At 41.4% G+C, this 23,785-nt stretch overlaps 1 protein-coding gene across 2 annotated transcripts in view; it reads left to right on the top strand.

The window, feature by feature from the left end:
* Positions 1 to 23,785, top strand: part of IST1 (IST1 factor associated with ESCRT-III) — a 32,933-nt gene that overhangs the window by 6,048 nt on the left and 3,100 nt on the right. The window contains exons 2-9 of one of the 2 annotated variants that reach the window (XM_021705717.1): positions 13,779 to 13,881; positions 14,285 to 14,465; positions 16,469 to 16,556; positions 19,864 to 19,947; positions 20,436 to 20,546; positions 21,460 to 21,654; positions 22,272 to 22,364; positions 23,520 to 23,526. In XM_021705717.1, coding sequence (XP_021561392.1) covers positions 13,794 to 13,881; positions 14,285 to 14,465; positions 16,469 to 16,556; positions 19,864 to 19,947; positions 20,436 to 20,546; positions 21,460 to 21,654; positions 22,272 to 22,364; positions 23,520 to 23,526 — 847 coding nt within the window. In that variant the 5' untranslated portion in view covers positions 13,779 to 13,793. Of the gene's footprint in view, positions 1 to 13,778; positions 13,882 to 14,284; positions 14,466 to 16,468; positions 16,557 to 19,863; positions 19,948 to 20,435; positions 20,547 to 21,459; positions 21,655 to 22,271; positions 22,365 to 23,477; positions 23,527 to 23,785 lie in introns of both variants that reach the window. The other variant, XM_021705716.1, reaches the window with a different exon arrangement.

Here is a 23,785-nt window from a genome sequence, read left to right as displayed (position 1 = left end):
AAGAGCATGCGACTCTTGGTCTCTCGGTTGGGCGTATGAGCCCCGGGTTGGGTGTAGAGATTACTAAAAACATAAATTAAAAAACTTAATTGGGGCACCTGGGTGGCTCAGTTGTTAAGCGTCTGCCTTTGGCTCAGGTCATGATCCCAGGGTCCTGGGATCGAGCCCCACATTGGGCTCCCTGCTCCGTGGGAAGCCTGCTTCTCCTGCTCCCACTCCCCTGCTTGTGTTCCCTCTCTGGCTGTCTCTCTCTCTCTGTCAAATAAATAAAATCTTAAAAAAAAAATTAAAAACCCTTAAATCTTAACAAAATACTTTGGCAAATTATTTGTTTCCTTAAATTTAAAACAAAACTAAATTATGTAAGTCAGTGGAATTAAAAAAGAATGTTACTTTTATTTTTCTTTTTCCTTTGGGATGGATTTTAATTTTAGATTCAATTTTTGTTATATATGTGGGGTAATTACATTTTCTATTTCTTTGTGTCAGTTTTGGTAAGTTGAGTTTAAGAGATTTGTCCATTCTTGTTTGAATATATAGGTGTAAGTTGATAATGTCCCCTTTTAATTATTAATGTCTCTAAGATCTGTAATGATATTTCCCTCTTCATTCCTGATAGTTTGTGTTCCCCCCCTTTTTTTTGCTAGTTTTCTGTAGACTTACGAGTTTTTTTTTTTTTTTAAAGATTTTATTTATTTGAGAGAGAGAATGAGAGAATGAGAGCACAAGCGGGGGAGCGGGAGAGGGAGAAGCAGACTCCCCGCTGAGCAGGGGAGCCTGACGCGGGACTCGATCCCAGGACTCCAGGATCATGACCTGAGCCGAAGGCAGTCGCTTAACCAACTGAGCCACCCAGGCACCCGACTTACGAGTTTTTTAAAGTAATCTTTATGTACATCATGGGGCTTGAACTCACCACCCTGAGATCAAGTGTCATATGCTCTACTGACTGAGCCAGTTGCCCCAAGATTTGTCAATTTTTTTTTTTTTTTTTTAAAGATTTTATTTATCTGAGAGAGAGAATGGGAGACAGAGAGCATGAGAGGGGGAGGATCAGAGGGAGAAGCAGACTCGCCGCCGAGCAGGGAGCCCGATGTGGGACTTGATCCTGGGACTCCAGGATCATGACCTGAGCTGAAGGCAGTCGCTTAACCAACTGAGCCACCCAGGCGCCCCGATTTGTCAATTTTTTAAAAAGATTTTATTTGACAGAGCACATGAGTGGGGGGAGGGGCAGAGAGAGAGAAGCAGGTTCCCCACCGAGCAGGGAGCCTGATGTGGGGCTCTAAATCTTGGGGTGCCATGGTGGCTCAGTCGGTTAAGCATCTTGCTTCAGCTCAGGTCATGATCTTCGGGTCCCAGGATCGAGCCCTGTGTTGGGCTCCCTGCTCAGTGGAGAGCCTGTTCTCTCTCTGCCCCTCCCTCCTGCTCTGCTCTCTCTCTCGCAGTCTCTCTCTTTGTCAAATAAATAAGTAATTAAAAAAATTTTTTTTTCTAGATAACCAGCATTTGGTTTTGTTGATTTTTCTGTAGTTTTCCTCTTCAATTTTATTGATTTTTTGCCTTGTTTTTATTGTTTCATCCTGCTTGCTTTGGGTTATAATAATTCTTTTTACAGTTCATTATGGTGGAAGCTTAGATTACTAACTTGAGACCTTTTTTTCTAATATAAGCATTTAGTGTTGTAAATTTCCCCTTAAGTGCTGCTTTTTTATTTATTTTTTAAAGATTTTATTTATGTGAGAGAGAGAGAGAGAGAAAGAGAAAGCATGAGAGGGGAGGGTCAGAGGGAGAAGCAGAGTCCCTGCTGAGCAGGGAGCCCCATGTGGGACTTGATCCTGGGACCCCAGGATCATGACCTGAGCTGAAGGCAGTCGCTTAACCAACTGAGCCACCCAGGTGTCCCTTAAGTACTGCTTTTTAAACTACACCCACAAATTACAATACTTTCATTTTCTTGCAGTTCAAACCTTTAAAACATGTTTTTCCTGCTTACAACTTCCTCTTTGTCCCGTGGATTATGTAGAAGTGTGTTTGATTTTCAAGTGTTGGGAGATTTTCTGCTATCTTGTTCACTGATTTCTAGTTCAGTTCCTGTGGTTAAAGATCATACTCTGTGTGACTTCCGTTCTGTTTTGTTAAGATTATTTTGTACCCTGGGATATGGTCTGTATTCAAGTATGTTCCATGTGCATTACTGTGTTGGGTGGAGTGTTCTGTAACTGAGGTACAGTCGGTTGTTTGTGGTGTTCAGTTCTTGTATATCCTTGCTCATACTCTATCAGTTTGATCAGTTACTGGTGAAGGCATGTTGAAGTCTCCAGTTATAAATAGGGATTTGTTAATTTCTCCTTCCTGTCTGTCACTACTTGCCTCATGTATTTTGAAGCTCTGTTTGTTAGGTGCATTCACTGTTAGGATTGTTATATTTCCTTGGTGAATTCACTTTTATCATTATATAATTACAGCACTATATAATACTCCTTTTTTATCCTTGGTTTTCCGTGCTCTGAAATCTACTCTGTCTAGCATTAGTATAGCCCCTCCAATTAACTTTAACTTTCTTTTTTAAAATTGAGTTATAGGGTGCCTGGGTGGCTCAGTCAGTTAAGCATCTGCCTTCAGCTCAGGTCATGATCTCAGGGTCCTGGGATCGAGTCCCACATCAGGCTTCCTGCTCAGCAGTGAGCCTGCTTCTCCCTCTGCCATTCCCACTGCTTGTGCTCTTTCTCTCTGTCAAATAAATAAATAAAATCTTTTAAAAATAAAATAAAATTGAGTTATAATCGACATAAAACATACTAGTTTCAGATATACAGCGTAATGATTAGATGTTTGTGTATATTGTGAAATGATTGCCACAGTAAGACTAATAAACATCCATCACCATACATAGTTAACAAAATTTTTTTCTTGTGATAAGAACTTTTGTGTGTGTGTGTGTGATAAGAACTTTAAGATCTACTCTCAGCAGTGAAAGTGTACAGTATGATTAATTTGTACATTTACATCCACATGACTTACTTATTTTATAACTGGAAGCTTGTACTGAAACGGGTGGAGGCGTGCAAAAAATGTAAACTTCCAACTTCCTTTTGGTGAGTGTGTGATAGACCTTTTTCATCCTTTTAAAAAAAAGTCTTATTAGAGAGTGTGTGTTCATGCACAAATGGGGGGAGGGGCAGAGGGAGAGGAACAAGCAGACTCTCCACTGAGCAGGGAGCCTAATGCGGGCCGATCCCAGGACTCTGGAATCATGACCTGAGCCAAAGGCAGATGCTTAACCGATTGAGCCACCCAGGCTCCCCAACTTGCTTTTTGTTAAAGCTTTCATTTATTTATTTATTTTTAAAGATTTTATTATTTGGGACAGAGAGCACAAGCAGGGAGGATGGTCAGCGGGAGAAGCAGGGAGCCTGATGTGGGGCTCAATCCCAGGACCCTGAGATCATGACTCAAGCCGAAGGCAGCCATTTAACTGACTGAGCCACCCATGCACCCCTTAAGATTTTATTGATTTATTAGAGAGAGAGAGGGAGCATGTGAGTGATGGGAGGAGCAGAGGAAGAGGGACAAGCAGATTCCGTGTTGAGTGCAGAGCCCAGTGCAGTGCTTGATCTCATGACCCTGAGCTCATGACCTGAGCCAAAATCAAGAGTAGGATGCCTAACACACTGAGCCACCCAGGCATCCCTCATCCTTTTACTTTTAACATACTCATTTTATCATATCAAAGTGAGTTTCTTGTTGATAGTATATAGATGGACCCTTTTTTGGACAGTCTCTTGTCTTTAAATTGTTTTTAGACCATTTCTATATAATTTTTTATGTAATTATATTTGAATTTAGGTCCACCATTTTATTATGTTTCCTGTTTTTTCCTCTGTTTTTCATTTCTGTTTCTGCTTTTGCCTTCTTTTGGGTTATTTGAACACTAGTATTCTAGTTTAAATTCTGGTTTTTCGTTTTGTTTTTTATAATATGTTTTACAGGTCACTGTAGGGATTATAATGGATGTACTTTCACAGTGTACCTAGAGTCAGTATTTTACCCCTCCCCCCCCCTTTTTTTTTTAAGATTTTATTTGACACAGAGACAGTGAGGGAAGGAACACAAGCAGGGGGAATGGGAGAGGGAGAAGCAGGCTTCCTGCCGAGCAGGACTCAAGAGGAGTCATCTATTATATTTCCCAGATATTTATATCTGTAATGTAAGTTATAGATATTTTCCATTTTTTCCTTTATTTTAATATTCCAGATTTCCTTCTGGTATCACTTCTGCTTGGAAAACTTTTTTTTAAAGATTTTATTTATTTGAGAGAGAGAAAGAGAGCATGAGGGGGGGAAGGTCAGAGGGAGAAGTAGACTCCCTGGCTGAGCAGGGAGCCTGATGAGGACTCGATCCTGGGACTCCAGGATCATGACCTGAACTGAAGGCAGTTGCTTAACGAACTGAGCCACCCAGGCACCCCTGCCTGGAAAACTTCTTAAGAGGTTTGTTGGTGACAAATTCTTTTATTAGTTTTTCCTCATCTGAGAATGATTTTATTTCACCTTCATTTTTGAAGGATATTTTCGGTGGATATAGAATTCCTGCTTAACAGTTCTTTCAGCAATTTAGAAATATTGTTCCAGAGGCGCCTGGGTGGCTCAGTCGTTTGAGCGTCTGCCTTCGGCTCAGGTCATGATCCCGGGATCCTGGGATTGAGCCCTGCATCAGGCTCTGTGCTCCGCGGGAGGCCTGCTTCTCCCACTCCCACTGCCCCCTGCTTGTGTTCCTACTCTCCCTGTGTCTCTGTCAAATAAATAAAATCTTAAAAAAAAAAAAAAAGAAATACTGTTCCACTTCTCTTGAGCCTCTATGATTTCTGATGTGAAATTCATAGTCATTTGAATAGGTCATCTATAAGTAATGGATTTTTCTCTGGCTCCTTTCAGTATTTTATAAATTTATCCTTAGTTTTCAGCAGTTTGATGATGATAAGTCTGGGCATTCATTTCTTTGGGTTTATTCTGTTTGGAATTCCCTAAGCTTTTCCAGTCTGTACACTTATGCCATTTGCTAAATTTGGGAAGTTTTCAGCCTATAGTTTGCTTTTTTTTTAAGATTTATTTTATAGAGAGTGTGTGTGCAAGCTGGGGGGAGGGGAAAAGGGAGAGAGGGAGAGAATCTCAAGTAGACTCCCAGCTGAGTGTGGAGCCCTATGTAGGGCTCGATATCATGACCCTGAGATTGTGACCTGAGCCAAAATCAAGAGTTGGGTGCTTGACTGGCAGCCAGCCACCCAGGTGCCCCCTCAGCCTATAGTTTTTCACTATTTTTTGGTACCACACTTCTGGGACTCTGAGGACACAGATATTAGATCCTTTACTATTGCCCTACAGATCTCTGAGACTTTGTTCACTTTTTCAATCTTTTTTTAATCTCTTTTTCAAATTTGATACTTTTTATTGATCTGTCTTCAGGTGCCCTGGCTCTTTCCTCTGTCATTTCCATTCTGCTATTGAGCCCATCAGTGAGTTTCTTACCTTGGTTATTGTTTTTTTCAATTCTAAAGTTTTATTTGTTTTCTCTTTGTATCTTTTATTTCTTATTTCTTTTTTTTTTTAAAGATTTGTGAGAGCACGACTACGGGTGGGGGAGGGGCTGAGGGAGAGAATCTTCAAGGAGATACCCCACTGAGCATGGAGCCCGCCGAGAGGTACGATCTCCCCACCCAAGAGATCATGACCTCAGCCGAAACCAAGAGTTGGACACTGAATTGAATGAGCCGCCCAGGCACTCCCTTGCTTGTTTTTTAAGGACTACACATGTTGCTCTAAGTATAGCTAGTTCATTAATTCTGACTGCTGTGTAGTAGTCTGTTGTATTATTTGTCCTCTTGTAATGGACACATAGTATTCTGCCACCTCCTTACTACCATAGGATCCTTTTTTTTTTTTTTTTTTTAAAGATTTTATTTATTTGACAGTGAGAGACACAGCAAGAGAGGGAACACAAGCAGGGGGAGTGGGAGAGGGAGAAGCAGGCTTCCCGTGGAGCAAGGAGCCCGATGTGGGGCTCGATCCTAGGACCCTGGGATCATGATCTGAGCTGAAGGCAGATGCTTAATGACTGAGCCATCCAGGCGCCCCACCATAGGATTCTTATACATGTGTCTTCATGGCCCTTTCTACAAATTTCTTTGAGGGTATATGTTCAGGAATGGGATTGCCATCTACTAAGGTATACATTTACTTTACACATTAAGGCATACATTTTATCAAATACTACTAGACAAATAGAGTATTATTCACCCTTGTAAAGGAAGGAAATCCTGTCACACGCTACAATATGGACTCAGACTTTACTAATACTCTTATATATGTCAGGATACATAAATATAAACAGCATGTTTTATTTATCCATTCATCTGTCAGTGAACATTTGGATTACTTTAACCTCTTGACTATAGTGGATAATGCTGCTAGGAACATGGGTGTGCAAATATCTCTTTGAAATTTTATTTTCAGTTCTTTTGGATATATACTCAAGTGGGATTGCTGGATCATAAGGTAGTTCTATTTTCAGTTTTTTAAGGAACTACCATACTGTTTTCCATGGTGGTACTCCACTTTACAGTCTTACCAACAGTGGTACACAGGGGCCCCAGTTTTTTCCATATCCTTTCAAACACTTTGTTTCCTTTTTTTTTTTTTTTTTAAAGGTTTTATTTATTTGACAGAGCACAAATGCGGGGGGAGCAGGAGAGGGAGCTACAGAGGAGGAAGAAGCAGGCTTCCCACTGATTAGGGAGCCCGATGTGGGACTCAATCCCAGGATGCTGGGATCATGACCTGAGCCAAAGGCAGACATTTAACTGACTGAGCCACTGAGGCGCCCTTACCTTTTTTTAAAAAAGATTTATTTATTTTAGAGGTAGCACACAAGTTGGAGTGGACAGAGGGAGAGGGGGAGCAGACTTTGAGTGTGGAGCCCCACACTGGGGTCAATCCTGTGACCCTGAGATCATGACCCCAGCTGAAACAAAGAGTTGGTTGCTCTACCGACTGAACCACCTGGGTGCCCCAGTTTTCTTTTTTTAGGCTATTCATTTAACTTCAGTTTTCTAGTCTGGTTAGCTGAAATCTTAACTACAGTGTAAATCTGGGGTTGCTTTGTTAGATCTAGGTTCCTTCTTGTTTGGTCTTGTGTGTGTGTGTGTGTGTAACCTTTATGCTTGATAACTTCTTCTCCAGAGCCACATAGCATCATTCCTCTGATGTATGTCCCTGGAGGCTCACTCTTGTACACTGTGTCTATGGGCCCCTTTACTTTCTGCCTTCCAGTTGGGGGTAGATGGGAGGTACCAGGAGACCAGAGGGCAGGAGGAATGAGGGCTAGCTATTTATTTCCCTTCTCCTTTCCTGCCAGGTTGCTGCAAATTGTCTGCATGCCTCTACCAATGACCTTGATTCCTGTCTGGAGACCCTCTTCATATAGCTACTCATGCGAGGTGTCAGTTCCTCTTCTTTCCCTTTCAGGCCTGGATGTTAGTGGTTCTGGGGCAATACACTATCCTTTGTTGGTTTCTCTAAACCTTAGCCACACCTTTGTACATAGTCTATTAAATTCTTCTCAGGTTACCCAGGTTGTGGATGCTAATCTGTTTTCAGCTGGAATCCTGATTGTTAGAGTCCCTGAACAGGCCCTGTGATTTTACTGTTCTAGATTTAAACAAAAAAATGTTATTACTGAATGATAAGATTAGTAATTTGGGTTTATTTTTATCTGCCTTCCACAGGTTTACAGTAGGCTTTTCCCAAACATCCCCAGCTAAAAGATGAAGAGTGAAATATAAACAACTTTGCCACACTTCAGTATTTTCAACTTCCTTCACAGAATTGGATTTCTGTTAGCAGCATAAAACATTTGTTAAGCACCCCTTTCAGGGAATTTTAGCACTTTTCTTCTTTAAAGTCCCTTTTCTTATGATTTGGGATCTTTTCCTTCCCAGGCTGTTTCAGCAGTCCTAAACTAGCATTTGTGGACACTAGCCATCTTAGGCAAATATGTGAAATAAAGATGTCTTTACACCCTCTAGCATTTCATGTTGCTAAAACCACTCCTTTGTTACCCATTTCCTCTGTTAACATGTGTCTTTCAGTGTCTGGCTCACTTTAAATACCTATTCTGATGAATTAATTTTTTTGGTAAACTTAATTTTCCTAAATATGTATTAATGTATTAATCAGCTCTACTCTTTTCTTTTCATGTCCTCATTAACTTTTGCTTTTTTTTTGAGATGGGGAGATGTATTGTGTTTGCTTTGACTTTTTTTTTTTTTTTTAAGATTTTGTCAGAGAGTACAAGCAGGGGGAGCGGCAGGCAGAGGGAGAAGCAGGCTCCCTGCTGAGCAAGGAGCCTGATGGGACTTGATCCCAGGACCCCGGGATCATGACTTGAGCCAAAGGCAGCCGCTTAAATGACAGAGCCACCCAGGTGTCCCTTTATTTTATTTTTTTTTAAAGATTTTATTTATTTATTTGTCAAAGCAAGAACACAAGCATGGGTAGTGGCAGGCAGAGGGAGAAGCAGGCTCCCTTCTGATCAAGGAGCCCGATGCAGGACTCGATCCCAGGACCCTGGGATCATGACCTAAGCTGAACCTACTTAACCTACTGAGCCACCCAGGTGTCCCTCCTTTGACTTTTAAAAAAAGTTTCTTGTTCCTGACAGAACTCTCCCTTTGCCCCTTTTCCCCTTCAGCATAGTTTTCTAAAGGGCTCCTCTCCCTTCCTTCTAAAATTCTTCTCCCCCAGGCATTCCCTTTCCAAGACTTCATTTGTGCATTTCAAATGCACTTTAGTGTTCCTTCTTTTTTTTTTTTTTAAATTTAAATTTAAATTTTTTTTTAAAGATTTTATTTATTTATTTGACAGAGAATGAGAGAGAGAGAACACATGAGAGGGGATAGGGCCAGAGGACGAAGCAGACTCCCCGCCGAGCAGGGAGCCCGATGTGGGACTCGATCCGGGGACTCCAGGATCATGACCTGAGCCGAAGGCAGTCGCCCAACCAACTGAGCCACCCAGGCGGCCCTTTAGTGTTCCTTCTTAGGAGTCTGGGCATTTGTCTGTGGCCGTAAAAAGCTAGGGGACTTTTTATTTCTGGTTGTGGTTTTACATCCATAGTAGACGTGCTGCTAGTTTTCCTCTTTTGTCCTCCACAAACTGTGTTGCCTATTTTGCTTTCTGCTAAGGCATGTGGCTGTTGCTTTGTGCATAGGAGAGTGCCTGATAGGAATTGTTAGTTTGGGGCGCCTGGGTGGCTCAGTTGGTTAAGCGACTGCCTTCGGCTCAGGTCATGATCCTGGAGTCCCGGGATCGAGTCCCGCATCGGGCTCCCTGCTCGGCAGGGAGTCTGTTTCTCCCTCTGACCCTCCCCCCTCTCATGCTCTCTCTCTCTCATTCTCGCTCTCAAATAAATAAATAAAATCTTTAAAAAAAAAAAAAAAGGAATTGTTAGTTTGTTCTTGTGTTTGTTTAGTGATATTTGCTATTGTCTTCATCTTAAAGGTAAGGAAAATGATGCTCAGAGTAGTTAAATGGCATGGGCAAAGGCTATTAAGAACAGAAGTTAGGATTGATAATCAAGCCTCTGTTAACCTTTGCTGCATTGCTTGTCTATAGAGTCCTCTTTACACTTCAAGCCTAGTGCACATCCCTTCTCTTCTTGGAAGCTTCCCAGAGCTCCATGGCAGAATGGATGTTCTCCTTCATAGCTCTCCCCTTGCGCTGGCCCTCGATGGAAGAGCATCTGAGTTAGGAGGGTTATCAAGACCATGTTTACATTTTTAATCACAGTTGTAATATTTTTGCTAAGTGGTCACCCTGTGTGGGGAATGTTGCATTTGGGCTTTGAACCCAGATCTTGCCACTCATCTGTGGTGAGACAGATGAGCGGATGGATATGAAGGCCAGGACCTGGCACGCAGTGAGATTTCTCCTCTGTGCTCCTTTTCTTGCATTAGCTCTTCATCATAGGCCTTGCACACAGTGTGCATGTACTTTCTTTTTAATGTTTGTTTATTTGTCAAAGGAGATGGTCATAAATTACTGGACAATTGTAAGCACTTTTTTGGTGCTCAGGAATGCACCATACTTATTTTTCTTTGTAGTTTTTGACACTCTCTGCCACCCACCTCTGGCAACCACCAGTCTGTTCTCTGTATCTATGAGCGTGTGGGTGGTGGTTTTTTTTTTTCAGATTCCACATATATTCCACTTACGATAAGGTGATCTTGGTTATTGTTTTCTGATGAGTTAATACTTTGTTTTTCTAAGGAGGCAATGAATTTATATTATTATTTGTCTTTTTTTTTTTTTTTAAAGATTTTATTTTATTTATTTGACAGAGACACAGCGAGAGAGGGAACACAAGCAAGGGGGAGTGAGAGAGCGAGAAGCAGGCTTCCTGCCGAGCAGGGAGCCCGATGTGGGGCTCGATCCCAGGACCCTGGGATCATGACCTGAGCCGAAGGCAGACGCTTAATGACTGAGCCACCCAGGCGCCCCTATTATTTGTCTTTTAATAGAAATTCTAAATTCTTTGCTTTCTGAGGTGGGTTTGGTTTTTTTTTTTTTTTTTTTAAGATTTTATTTATTTATTTGAGAGAGAGAGAGAGAGAGAGAAAGAGCACAAGAGGGGGGAGCGGGAGAGGGAGAAGCAGACTCCCTGCCGATCAGGGAGCCCGATGCGGGACTCGATCCCGGGACTCCAGGATCATGACCTGAGCCGAAGGCAGTCGCTTAACCAACTGAGCCACTCAGGCGCCCTGGGTTTGGTTTTTAATATTAGCTCTCCTGTTAGTCTTAACTCATTGGGTTTGGAAAGAGTTTACGTACAGTAATAATTAAATCTTTTTTCTTTTTAGTCCAGCCTTTGTTTATATGTATATTTGCTTTTTTAAACTCAGAATTTGGGGTCATACTTCATATATGTAGTCCTGCCTTTTCAACTAATATCATTGATATATTTTCACATCAGTAAATACTTTTTAAATATTTAATGGCTACATAAAATTCCATCACAAATATACTATAGTTTAATAAGCAATATTTCATTATTCTAATTTTTTGGTCTTAAAATGTGCTGATAAATATTTTTATATAAAAGTCTGAATGAAGCTCTGTTTCTTTAGGCTAAGTTCCTAGGAGTAGAATTAATAGGTCAAAATGTATATGTTTTTAAGCCTTTTGGAAATATTTATAATACTGAAGTTTAGTTCTCATATATATTGATGCATCACAAAATCAATGCTTATAGATTAGTTAAGAACCACAGAGAAATCATGATATTTTTCTGTCGTACCTTGTGACTCTACAGTAACCCCTGATTTTGTTATCTTTTATCTTCGAAACAGTATCCAAGTAAATGGCCAAAGAAGTTAACCCCTTATAATAAACTCCAGAGCAGCACTTATTTACTTACTTGTTATTTTATAGTTACTGAGGTGATAGTTTTCTCTAACTAGACTGTGAACTCCATGAGGGCAATAACCATGTCTGTTTTTCAGTGCCAGTGTATCTAGCTCCTGTCACAGTATTGTAGACAATGAATATTTGTTGAAAGGGATTGAAAAATATATAGTATAATTTTTTGTGCTGAAATGCTATAGGAGCATATGATTAAGATTGTTTACTTGGGTTTTGAGTTTAGATGCACTTAGATTTTATTCTTCATTCTGCCACTTAGTTGCTGGTTGATCCTGGGCCAGTGCCTGGTACGGCAAATGATAGTACTAATTACTGTTTTTCTGGTTGTCCGATCCATCTCTGGTTATGAAGGCCTTGAAAACAAGGATATTGTCTGGATCTAGTTAGCACCAGAACCTACCACAGCACCTGTTCTCTTATAAATAATTGTCAAATTGAAGTTTTGAATTTATGATTGTGAGAGATGTTACGGCATAAACTGTAGTTAATGCCATTCTTCACCTGTACTGAACTTGTGTTCTTCTGAAAGTTTCTTGTTCTCTCTGGTACCTGGAGTTTAGATATAGCACTTCCTCTGCCTGGGGTAGTCACATCCTCTTTTTACCTTATACTTAATTTGTTTGTCCTTTAGGACCCAACTTAGACTTTCCTTCTCCTGGGAAGTATTCTGTAATGTCTCTAAGATTGGGTGTCTTTCCTCTAGAATTAGGTTTTTTAATCTTGGCACTACTGACATTTGGGCTGGATAATTTTTTTGTTGTGGGGGACTGTCCTGTTGATTGTAGAATGTTTAGCAGCAGTATTCCTGGCGTCTACCCACCAGATGCCAGTAGCATCCCTTCCAATCGTGACAACCCAGCATGTCTCCAGTCATTGCCAAATGTCCCATATGGGACAAAGTCTCTTTCAGTTGAGAACCACTCTAAAATTACACTTTTTACCAAATAGTATTATAGTTGCCAGATTTTCTTAAGCTGTTTTTTTCCAATAGAATATAAGTTCCTTTGAGGGCAAGGACTGTACTTTTTTTTTTAAAGATTATTTATTTATTTATTTGAGAGAGAATGAGATAGAGAGAGAGAGAGGATGAGAGGGGGGAGGGTCAGAGGGAGAAGCAGACTCCCTGCTGAGCAAGGAGCCCGATGCGGGACTCGATCCTGGGACTCCAGGATCATGACCTGAGCCGAAGGCAGTCGCTTAACCAACTGAGCCACCCAGGCGCCCAAGGACTGTACTTTTTTTTTGTAAATCTTCAGCATTTAGCTATTGTTTGATGTAGAAATATTCGGTATTTGTTGAGTGGGTTGAATATAATTCAGTGTAATGGTTCCCAGATATTTCATCACATACAAGCCCCGTTGTAAACTGAGACTTAGGTTAATTATTAAATATATAAAGGCTTCTGGAGGTTATTAGTGGTTTATGCACAAGCGGACAAATATCCCTAGTGTTTTTCCTTATATTGGATATCTTTTTTGGTTTGTCTGTTTATTGATTAGTTTATTAGACCTAGCTTTTGTTTGGATGTTGTATGTTTTGAAGTTCAAGTCCAGAATTCATTGGGAGACATAGAATTTGCGCTGTCTCAATATGAAATGCACAATGGTATACCCCCTTGTGGGTGGAGGGGAGTAGTTTTGTTGACTATAACTTTGCTGTTCATTCAGAGTCTTGGTAAATAGCCTTCTGTTGTTAAATTTTATAGAGCAGTTTTTTTCTTGGATTTTTCATCCCTTTGTATATTTCTTTGCAAGTCAGTAAATATTAATATTTTTGTGATCTTGGGCACTGGCTTTTTCCCACAGGCTGAGACTTAGTAGGAGGACTTGAGGTACTAATGGGAGAATATTTTTGAATTTGGTTCTAAATATGATAGTCTTTCCTCATCACTGCCCTGATGAGATTTTTGGGACAGGTAGGAGTCCTTCCTGCTGCTGCTTTGTCTTTTTATCAACCCACTCCTACACCAATATATAGATACTCATTTTATCCATTACCAGATTCTTTTAGCTCTGCCTTCAAGCTAGATCTCAAATCAAGTCATGCTACCCTAGTCTAAGGTATTTCCATCTCTTGTCTGGACTATAGTAATAGCCTTCTCTCCTTGGTCCTCTTGCTTCTATTATTACCCTCCCCCAATCAGTTCTCTACACAAACCAAAATGATCTTCAAGAAATGTGAATCAGATCATGTTGTTTTGCCTGTATTAGGAAACCATTCTGGTTTATACTGTCAGCTAATCCACCCTCTAACTGGAATAATTTCAGCTTGAAAGTAGTAACTGTGCTTATCTTTTTCCAGGAGGAACAACACAGCATGCTGGGCTCTGGATTTAAAGCTGAGCGTTTACGAGTCAATTTGCGATTAGTCATAAACCGTCTTAAACTATTGGAGAAAAAAAAAAGTGAGTAATGCATGATTGCCATATATTTTCTTTCCCAAAATCACTGGGGTCTCCCATCCTAATATTAGCTCTGTGAGGCTAGTACTGTGAAGTCTTAGGGATCCCATATCCTTTAAGCTTTAGATAATTACTGCTGCTCTTTGTGACAAGTTAGATTGAATCATTCTGTTGCAGGGAATTGGTAACATGACTCCTGACGTAAATTTGTGGCTATAACAGCAATATTCTCACCTAGACAAAGGAGCAAATTCTGGAGACTAGATGAATTGGGACTAGATTTGGTAAAAGACAAGTGAGCTAGGCATGTACTAGAAACACCCAATTCACTCCTGGGGTAGAAGTCTCCTGCAGGCCAGGGCCCAGTGTACTGCTGCTGTGTGAGTGGATGGGATTTGTGCCTTAGCGGAACTGGCCCAGAAAGCAAGGAAAGAGATTGCTGACTATCTGGCTGCTGGGAAGGATGAACGAGCTCGGATCCGAGTGGAGCATATTATCCGAGAAGACTACCTTGTGGAGGCCATGGAAATTCTGGAGCTGTATTGTGATCTGCTGCTGGCTCGGTTTGGTCTCATCCAGTCTATGAAGTAAGATAATTTTGTCTTTTTTTTTTTAAACTTAATTTAGGTATGATTTATAGAAAAAAACTGTACATATGTATACAGTTTGATGAGTTTGGACATATGCAGACGCCTGCATACCATCACCACAATCAAGGTAATAAACATTTGTTACCTCTAGAAGTTTCCTTGTGTCCCCCACACACACTCTTTTTTTTTTTTTTTTTAAAGATTTTATGTATTTATTTATTTGAGAGAGAGAGCGAGAAACAGCATGAGAGGGGATAGGGTCAGAGGGAGAAGCAGGCTCCCCGCCAAGCCGGGAGCCCGATGCGGGACTCGATCCCGGGACTCCGGGATCATGACCTGAGCCGAAGGCAGTCGCTTAACCAACTGAGCCACCCAGGCGCCCATGCACACTCTTTTTTGATAAGAACACATGACATCAGATCCCTACCCTCTTAACATTTTTTTTTTTAAGATTTTATTTATTTGACAGCACAAGCAGAGGGAGCAGCAGGCAGAGGGAGAGGGAGAAGCAGGCTCCCTGCTGAGCAAGGAGCCCGATGCAGGACTCGATCCCAGGACCCTGGGACCATGACCTGAGCCAAAGGCACTTAACCGACTGAGCCACCCAGGCATCCCCCTCTTAACATTTTTTTAAAAGATTTATTTATTTATTTTAGAGAGAAAGAGCACGCATGCACCAGGAGGGAGGGGGTGGAGGAGCAGAGGGAAAGAATCCCAAGCAGACTTCGTGCTAAGCGTGGAGCCTGACAGGGGCCTTGATCTCACAACCGTGAGATCAAGACCTGAGCCGAAACCAAGTGTCAGACACTTAACCAGCTGAGCCACCCAGGTGCCCCTCTACTCTCTTAACATTTTTAAGTGCCTAGTGTAGTATTGTTAACTGTATGCACAGTGTAGTTTGGTAGGTTTCTAGAACTTCATCTTGTATAACTGTAATGAAATGAAATAAGATATTTTGAAGACCTAGATCAAATCACCTTTTTGAGAAAGGGATTTTGAGAAGGTAGTAATACCGGTCTACTGCATGTGGGGGGCTAGAACTAGGGGACTACTTCACATAGCCAAGGACCTTTTTCCTAATACCTTTGCTGGAAGGACTGATCTCCATGTAAACAACTGAAAAGAAAATAAAGACTCTGAAATCAAAAGGTCTAAGTTTGGGGCGCCTAGGTGGCTCAGATGGTTAGGCGTCTGCCTTCAGCTCAGGTCATGATGCCAGGGGTCCTGGGATCGAGTCCCACGTCGGGCTCCTGGCTCGGCGGGGAGCCTGCTTCTCCCTCTCCCTCTGTCTCCCCTCCTTGCTCATGCTCGCTCTCTCTCTCTCTCTCTCTCTCTCTCTCTCTCTGTGTCTCAAATGAATAAATAAAAAAAGTCTTAAAAAAAAAAAAAAAGTCTAAGTTTGAGTCTTGGCTCTACCATTTCCTGACTTTGTGACCTTGGGCTTGTCAGAGATTCCCCAGAAGTAAAATAGGATGATGAAAATGGCTAGAAGCCCTAGAATTATTTGTGAGAATCCAGTGAGGTTTGTGAAAGAACTTGAGAGGCTATCAAACATATGATACAAATTCTGGGGTTTTGTTGGTTTGTTTTAAAGAATTTTTTTTCTTAAAGATTTTATTTAGGTGTGCCTGGGTGGCTCAGTCGGTTAAGTGTCTGCCTTCAGCTCAGGTTATGATCCCAGGGTCCTGGGATTGAGTCTGATATCAGGCTCCCTGCTCAGCGGGGAGTCTCTTTCTCCCTCTGCCTCTCCCCACTGGCTTGTGCTCTCTCTGGCTTACTGTCTCAAATAAATAAAATCTTTAAAAAAAATTTTATTTATTTGAGAGAGAGAGCATGAGCAGGGGAGGAGCAGAGGGAGAGGGAGAAGCAGACTCCCCACCGAGCAGGGAGCCCAATACGGAGCTTAATCCTGGAACTCTGGGACCATGACCTGAGCCACCCAGATGCCCCTGTTTTCTTTTAAAGAATATTAAATTTTATTAATTTTTTTCCTTAATTAGGGAACTAGATTCTGGTCTGGCTGAATCCGTGTCTACACTGATATGGGCTGCTCCTCGGCTCCAGTCAGAAGTGGCTGAGTTGAAAATAGTGAGTACAGTGAGTTTCAGTGATGTCTGAGGTTTGTCATATTATTAGGTTGGTTAACAAAATTCACTTCTGCTTATTTGACCAGATATTTTGTACCCTTTTCATGGTGTCTTTGAAACAGGCTTTATAAATTTGTCTCTACCTCCTTTTCAGGCCTTGTATAATGCAACAGAACAGTGTTTTCAAACTTAAATAATTTTTTTTAAGGAGCAAAGTTTTGTGTATCTCCAGTTTTGTCTTGTTTTTATTGTAATGTTAAGTATATTCAAATAGAAAAGTTCTTAAGCAACTGTAAACCAGTAAAGTTAAAATAACATTAACTTAAGGTGACAGATGTTTTGCTTCATTCATTAATTTCACAAATACTCATCGGGTGTATGTTACAAGTTAGGTGGGCACTGAGGGTACAGTAGTGAGCAAAATATGACACCAACCCTACTCTTGTAGGTTTAAAATCTAGCAGAAGAGATAGACGTTAAAAACTTCCCCATCACAACATGGATATGGCACTGACTGCTAGGATACAAATTCAGTTGAGTTGTTCCCTCCTATTTTCTGCATCTTTGCCTTTTTTATTCTCTAGATTGTCTCAGTCATCTCCTGACCTATCTTTTGAGATTTCCTGGTCTTCTGTATGTTTTTATTTTTAAGAGCTCTTTCTAATTCTTTATTTGAATACTTCATAGTTTGTTGTTTTTGTTTCATAGCTGCATTAATGTCTTTTAACTGAGAATATTAGTTTATTAACTTTTCCTTTTTTTTTTTTTTTTAAGATTTTATTTATTTGCGAGAGAGAGAATGAGAGACAGCATGAGAGGGAGGAGGGTCAGAGGGAGAAGCAGACTCCCTGCTGAGCAGGGAGCCTGATGTGGGAGTCGATCCCGGGACTCCAGGATCACGACCTGAGCCGAAGGCAGTCGCTTAACCAACTGAGCCACCCAGGCGCCCTCTTGTTCCATTTTCTTGTTCTGTTTCTTTGTTTTAGACTATTTTGTAGTAGAGGCTTTTCACAGAAGTTTGGTGACCCTTGATTGTTGGTTTATATTTGAAAGTGAGGCATTTAAAAAGCGGCTTGGAACCTCTTGTGTGCCTGAGTAGGGCTTATTGCCAGATGCCTTCACTGTTGAATGATCTAAGCCCTTTCTTAAGGGAACTCCAGAGTATCAGGAACTAGTTTTTTTCCTCGGTATGGTCATTTCCTTCAGAGAGGAATCCTCTTTTTTTACCTTGAGGTTATAAGCTGGCAGAATTTCTGAGAACCAGAGGAGAAGGAAGCCAAAGGTCTCATTCTTCTCTTTTAGAAGACTTATACGTAATTTTTCTGTTGTCATTATGTGTCTCTGCTCTCTGCTATGCTTGGAGTTCAGAATCCCTTTAGTCTAACCTCACCAGAGAGTAAGCCTCCTGTATTCTGATCTGGTAGGGCTGGGAGTCCGAGTTGTGTAAGTAGAGGAATGGTGGGAGAGTAGAGGCAACTGCTCCTCCTTTTAGCTCACGACCCTGAGATCAAGAGTCCCATACTCGACCGACTGAGCCAGCGAGGTGCCTCAGAGGCAGCTGCTGCTTATACAGACTTCTAACCTCAGTCTCTGTCTCTCTTTTTTTTTTAAGTTTTTATTTAAGTAATCTCTACACCCAATGTGGGGCTTGAACTCATGACCCTAGATCGAGAGTTGCATGCTCCTCCAGCTGAGCCAGCCAGGCGTCCCAACCTCAGTTTCGTTGTAACCTCTCCTGTATTCTTCCTTTATATTAAAATTTATTGAAGATGAAACACATTTACATGATTTTAAAAAGGTGAACTCATAAAGGAACTAGAAGAAAACTAGGCAGATTTAAAAAAATGATCTCATAGTGGAAAAGTCCATAAAACCCAAAAGCCGTAAACAAAGAGCAATAAATTAAGAAAAATAAAAAATTCCTGCACAATATAAAGCAACCAAGAACAGTTATTTAAAAGACAAATGACAACCTTAAGTCGTAAGTACCAGGTCTACATACTGAACAATGAGTGCCTCCTTACTGAACTCTCAGATGTTGGGGCCACTCTGGTTCAATGCCTGCCTGGATTTTTTGAATCTTCTTCCTACACATACTTTGGTTTCTTTTAGTCTATTCAGCTTAGGGTTTTGTTCAGAACACAGATCTGATTCTGTCACTACTCCTTGCTTTAAAGCCCTTTAGTAGCTGCTATTTTTATGATGGAAACAATTCCTAATATGGCCTACATACTTCCGCATTGTGTGGCCCCTTTGTGCCTTTCTTTCTTCATTTCCTTTTTTTTGTGTGTGTGTGTGTGTGTGTGTGTGTTTTTAAAGATTTATTTATTTATTTGACAGAGAGACAGCTAGAGAAGGGAACACAAACAGGGGGAGTGGGAGAGGGAGAAGCAGACTCTTGGCTGAGCAGGGAGCCCGACGTGGGGCTCGATCCCAGGACCCTGAGATTATGACCTGAGCCGAAGGCAGACGCTTAACGACTGAGCCACCCAGGCGCCCTCTTTCTTCATTTCCTATCACACTTCTCCCTGGGGCTCAACACTGACTTTATTTCAGCTTGAGGATTGACCCAGTTTTTCTACCTGAGGCCTTTGCACATGCTGTTTTCTTTTCCTAGAATGTTCTTCCCTCCCTCTTAACTCCTAGTCATCCTTTACATCTCAGTGAAGCATCATCCCTTTCTTCAGGAAGCCTTACTTTTTTTTTTTTAAGATTTTATTTGAGAGAGAGAGTGAACAAGTGGGAGGGGCAGAGGGAAGGGAGAGGAAGAGAGGATCTCGAACAGACTCTGTGCTGGGCAAGGAGCCCAGTTCGGGGCTTGTTCCCACAACCCTGAGATCATGACCTGAGCTGAAACCAAGAGTTGGACGCTTAACCGACTAAGCCACCCAGGCTCCCCCTTACATGACTTTTTTGATCAGATCTAATTTCACTGTTGTAAGTTATTGACAGTGTGTGTACTTTCACTTGGTGATACTTACCTGCGGCTACATTTGTATCTTTATTTGTGTGACTGAGTAATGACTGGTTTCCTCAGAGATTCTAAAACTTTAAGAGTAGGAACAGTGTCTGTTTTTGTTTATTGTATTTATAGCATATGTCATAATGTCTATGAGAGAATTTGGCACATAGTTACAGCTCGATGGATGGATAAACAAATATGAACTAACAATGTATCCCTTAAAAGTTTTACAGGCCCGGGGTTTTTTGAAATCCTGTAATAGAAGCATGGTTACTGTTGATAGGAAGCTTGAAGCAGTCTGTAAGAATGGTTTCCACTTTCATTTACTGTTCTTTTTTCTCTGTAGGTTGCTGATCAGCTCTGTGCCAAGTATAGCAAGGAATACGGCAAGTTATGTAGGACCAACCAGATTGGAACTGTGAATGACAGGGTAATGAACATACTTAACATGATGCAGTAGACAGGGTGTGGACATGTTATCTTGGCTTGATTGTAGTGGGTCCTACTGTATGGCTGAGTTAATCTAGGGTTGCATATTTTATAGTGAGGGTGAGAAAGCTCTCTGGCTGGCTGTGCAGTCAACTCCTTACCCTTCCCTAAACCTCTGATTGTGAGGCCCCCAGTCCTTTGTGCCCCTTGTGATTTGTGCATGTAGAAGCAAGGTGATGAAGAGTGGGTGAATTCAGATGTGGAAGGCAGCATTATCAGTCTTACCAACACCTGGGTCATGTGTAACCAGAGACCATGAGAGGGGCATGGGTTTGTGATAATGCTTTGTGACTGAAAAAAAAAAATGATTTAACCGGTCAGAACCTCCTTTTTCCTCAATTTACCTGTAAAATAAGAGGAACAGAGTTTAAAAGTGAGTCAAGTTAGGCTGATTGGCATAGATTTTAACCCTGGGTCTTTTACTTACAGCTAATGCACAAACTGAGTGTGGAAGCCCCACCCAAAATCCTGGTGGAGAGATACCTGATTGAAATTGCTAAGAACTACAATGTGCCCTATGAGCCTGACTCTGTGGTCATGGTGAGTAGAGAGTCTTTCAGAGTACAGAGGGGGAAATGAGTCTCTGGATATCATTTTCTTAAAAAATAATCCTATCCTTTGCACTAAAGTTTGTATGTGGGAGATTAAGCCTTTGTCCAATTAGTGCCTTTTTGGGTAATGATAAATATGCCTGCATTTCTCAAAGAGTATTTAAGGATCAGATGAGATGAATGACTGGAAGGCACTTAGAAAAGGTACAAACCTTGATGCAAATACAGAATGGCACTATTGCTGCTTTTCGATGAAGTTCAAGGAATTGAAGCAAGAAATGCCCCAAGACCCTGAATGGATTCTAAAACTGTTAGGTGCCTGCCGTGTGTTAGACAGTGCACTGAGACCTGAGAATACAGAGATAAAAACAAGTTCCCTGTCCTGAAGAGGTTTACAGTGTAAGGGGGACAAATATGCAAATAGTAATCCTTCAGTTAAGGTCAGTGGGGTGTACTGGGTTCTTTGCTGTGCTGCTTAGACAACACTCCCCCATCCCAGATATACACACCTAAGGATAAAAGCATTTATTTCCCCAGCTCTTGAGAGTATTGATGACTGGTGGCTCATACACTCCAGCAATGGCCCTCAGAAGAAAGCTGCTTCATCCACAGTCTTTTCTGCAGGACAGCCTGTATTCAGTAACTGGGTTTTAAAGACTCTGTCCCAGTCGGGGGTACATGTTGCAGGCCCATCCCAGCTCAGAGCTCCTTAAGGAATCGACTGAGCAGTTGTTGTGACTGTACAGCAGCCTAGCCCGGCTTCCTTCACTTCCCCACAGGTCTTTATCCCAAGGGACCACGCCAGTACCTTCCTCCACACTGGTCTCCATCTCAGAGTCTGCTTCTGGGGGAACCTGGCCTGCAATGTGGGTTAATGATACAGGTTTCTCTCTCCTTCTCAGGCAGAAGCTCCTCCTGGGGTAGAGACAGATCTTATTGATGTTGGATTCACAGATGATGTGAAGAAAGGGGGTCCTGGAAGAGGAGGAGGGGGTGGTTTCGCAACACCAGTTGGTGGACCTGATGGAACAGTGCCAATGCCTATGCCCATGCCCTCTCCAAGTACTCCTTTCTCCTACCCACTTCCAAAGGGACCAGTAAGTATACATAGAAGTGTGGGTGTAAACTGTAGAAAATGTAACAAGATGACACATTGGTTGTATGAATACACAGGAGTTGTAGGTTGTTAAGAAGATTCTGCAGTAAGAACATTTGGTATTAGGGATCATATTGTGGAAAAAATACTGGGATTTGGAGAAAGTCTTTCGTTAATGATGTGGGAAAATATACAGAGATGGTGCTAGAGAAACTTTTTCTTGTAGCTTTACTGAATACCTTTGGGACCTGTAGCAGGCATACTAGTAGTTCTTTCCAAAAATGAGTACAACTTATTACCAGGTAGAAAAACCTCTTTTGTAGACAAAAAGGTGAAGGTCATTACTAGTAATAGGAAAGTCTGATTAGAATCTTCCCCTGTAGATATCCAGGCAGTTGATTAGTAATTTGAAGACTAGCCTTTGGCTTTAGATCTTTAAAAATCTGGAATCCTTCTGGGCATTTTTTTCTTTTGGAGCTCTTGAATATATATACATACTGAATATATTTCTTGAATATTCACACTGAATATGTGTAGGTATTGCTCCCTTACCATACACAAACCTCAGAAACTGCAAAACGGGGCCGTGTCTCTGATGTCGCCTTTCTTCTCTTGCAGTCGGATTTCAATGGATTGCCAGTGGGGACTTATCAGGCTTTTCCCAATATTCATCCACCTCAGATACCAGCAACTCCCCCATCGTATGAATCTGTAAGTGCTTGAGCCTCTTTTGTAAGCAGCAGGAGAGTGAATCCCATGAAGAGAGAGAAATAATGGCCACAGGGAAGGCAAAGTTTTGATCATTTCCTAGTTACCAGCATTGCTCTTGCTTTGGATTTTTGTGTTGCTTTAACATTACCCTGGAAATGGGGTGGCGGGGCGGCATCACTGGTGGCAGGGCTTTGTTTGCAATTAAGCCAGGAATCAGGAAGGAGCTGCAGATCTCCTAGAAAGTTCTAGTAGGGCACTCACCTAGTCTTTTGGGGGGTTTTTTTGGTGGTTTTTGTTTTTTTTAACTAGGCAGAGAATTGTATTGAGCTGGTGTAGTCTTACTGCTAGAATATCCTAATTAAAATACCAGTTTTACAAATTCAGCACTGTGTAAAAGAATAGTGGCCAGATTTTTATGTTAAACAGAAGTGTCCAGTTAGTAAACTTCAGCCTATAACATTACTTTTACATTTTCATCGTATAGATGAAACTTGTTATAAATATGGTAACCATGCCTTGAATTGAATTGTTGGTGATTGCATAGCTTTGATTCAGGATTAGAGGGCTCCTTTTCTGTCAGCCTTGTTTCAGCTGGTATATGCCTTTTGAGACCTATTTCCATCTGATGCATTACAGTTGGTAGGGCGTTTGCTGCAAGATCGCCCTGTTCCTGAACTTGCTTAGTGTTCTTTCCTTTGGTTTTCTCTTGGGCCTGGGTTTTCTTACGTTTCGGTCTTGCATGCATTGAAGCATTGCCCACAACTGTTTCTAGGAATGAGGTAGAAGATCTTCAGTATTAGAGGACTTGGTTCTTGGAGATGAATTCAGTGGGTTAGTGCTTTCTCTCTGCCCAGAAGGTGAAGGTATCAAAGAGAGGTGTTATGGTGTGGTAAGAATTTTCTTTTTCTCTGCTTGGTGGTTGAGTTTAACATGTTATCTGATTGGAAGATCAGGAAGGAGTATAGGGGGTGGAGGGGCAGTTTCTTTGGAGGAGGTTCTGTTGCTTCTGCTGAGCAGCTTAGCTTTTGGAAAACACAGGGGCTTATACCAATATCAGTACTTTGTCCAGTAATGCCATTGCTTTCTCCCCTAGTAACAATCTTTGTGTTTCAGGTTGATGACCTTAATGCTGATAAGAATGTCTCTTCTGCACAGATTGTTGGTGAGTGTGAATCAGAAACCCTCAGTGCTTGAACCCTTTGCTGTTTTCTCATTACTGCTCCTGCCTCAGAGATAGTGTTCATGTTTGTGGCATTTTACCCACATGCCCTGTCTTCTTCCAGAGTGTAGTAGGATGAAAATAGAACTTAGGATTTCTCTCATCCAAAAAGAAAATTTCTTTCTTGGTTGCAGAGAATCTCCCAAGTTCCTTGTTTCTGTTAATGGTATCATTATTCTTTCAATCTCAAGTTCTTTATGGT

This window comes from Neomonachus schauinslandi, chromosome 16 (assembly GCF_002201575.2).
Source record: "Neomonachus schauinslandi chromosome 16, ASM220157v2, whole genome shotgun sequence".
Classification (NCBI taxonomy): domain Eukaryota; kingdom Metazoa; phylum Chordata; class Mammalia; order Carnivora; family Phocidae; genus Neomonachus; species Neomonachus schauinslandi.
The sequence above is the reverse complement of the archived record's forward strand: the minus strand, read 5'-3'. Positions and strand labels throughout refer to the sequence as shown.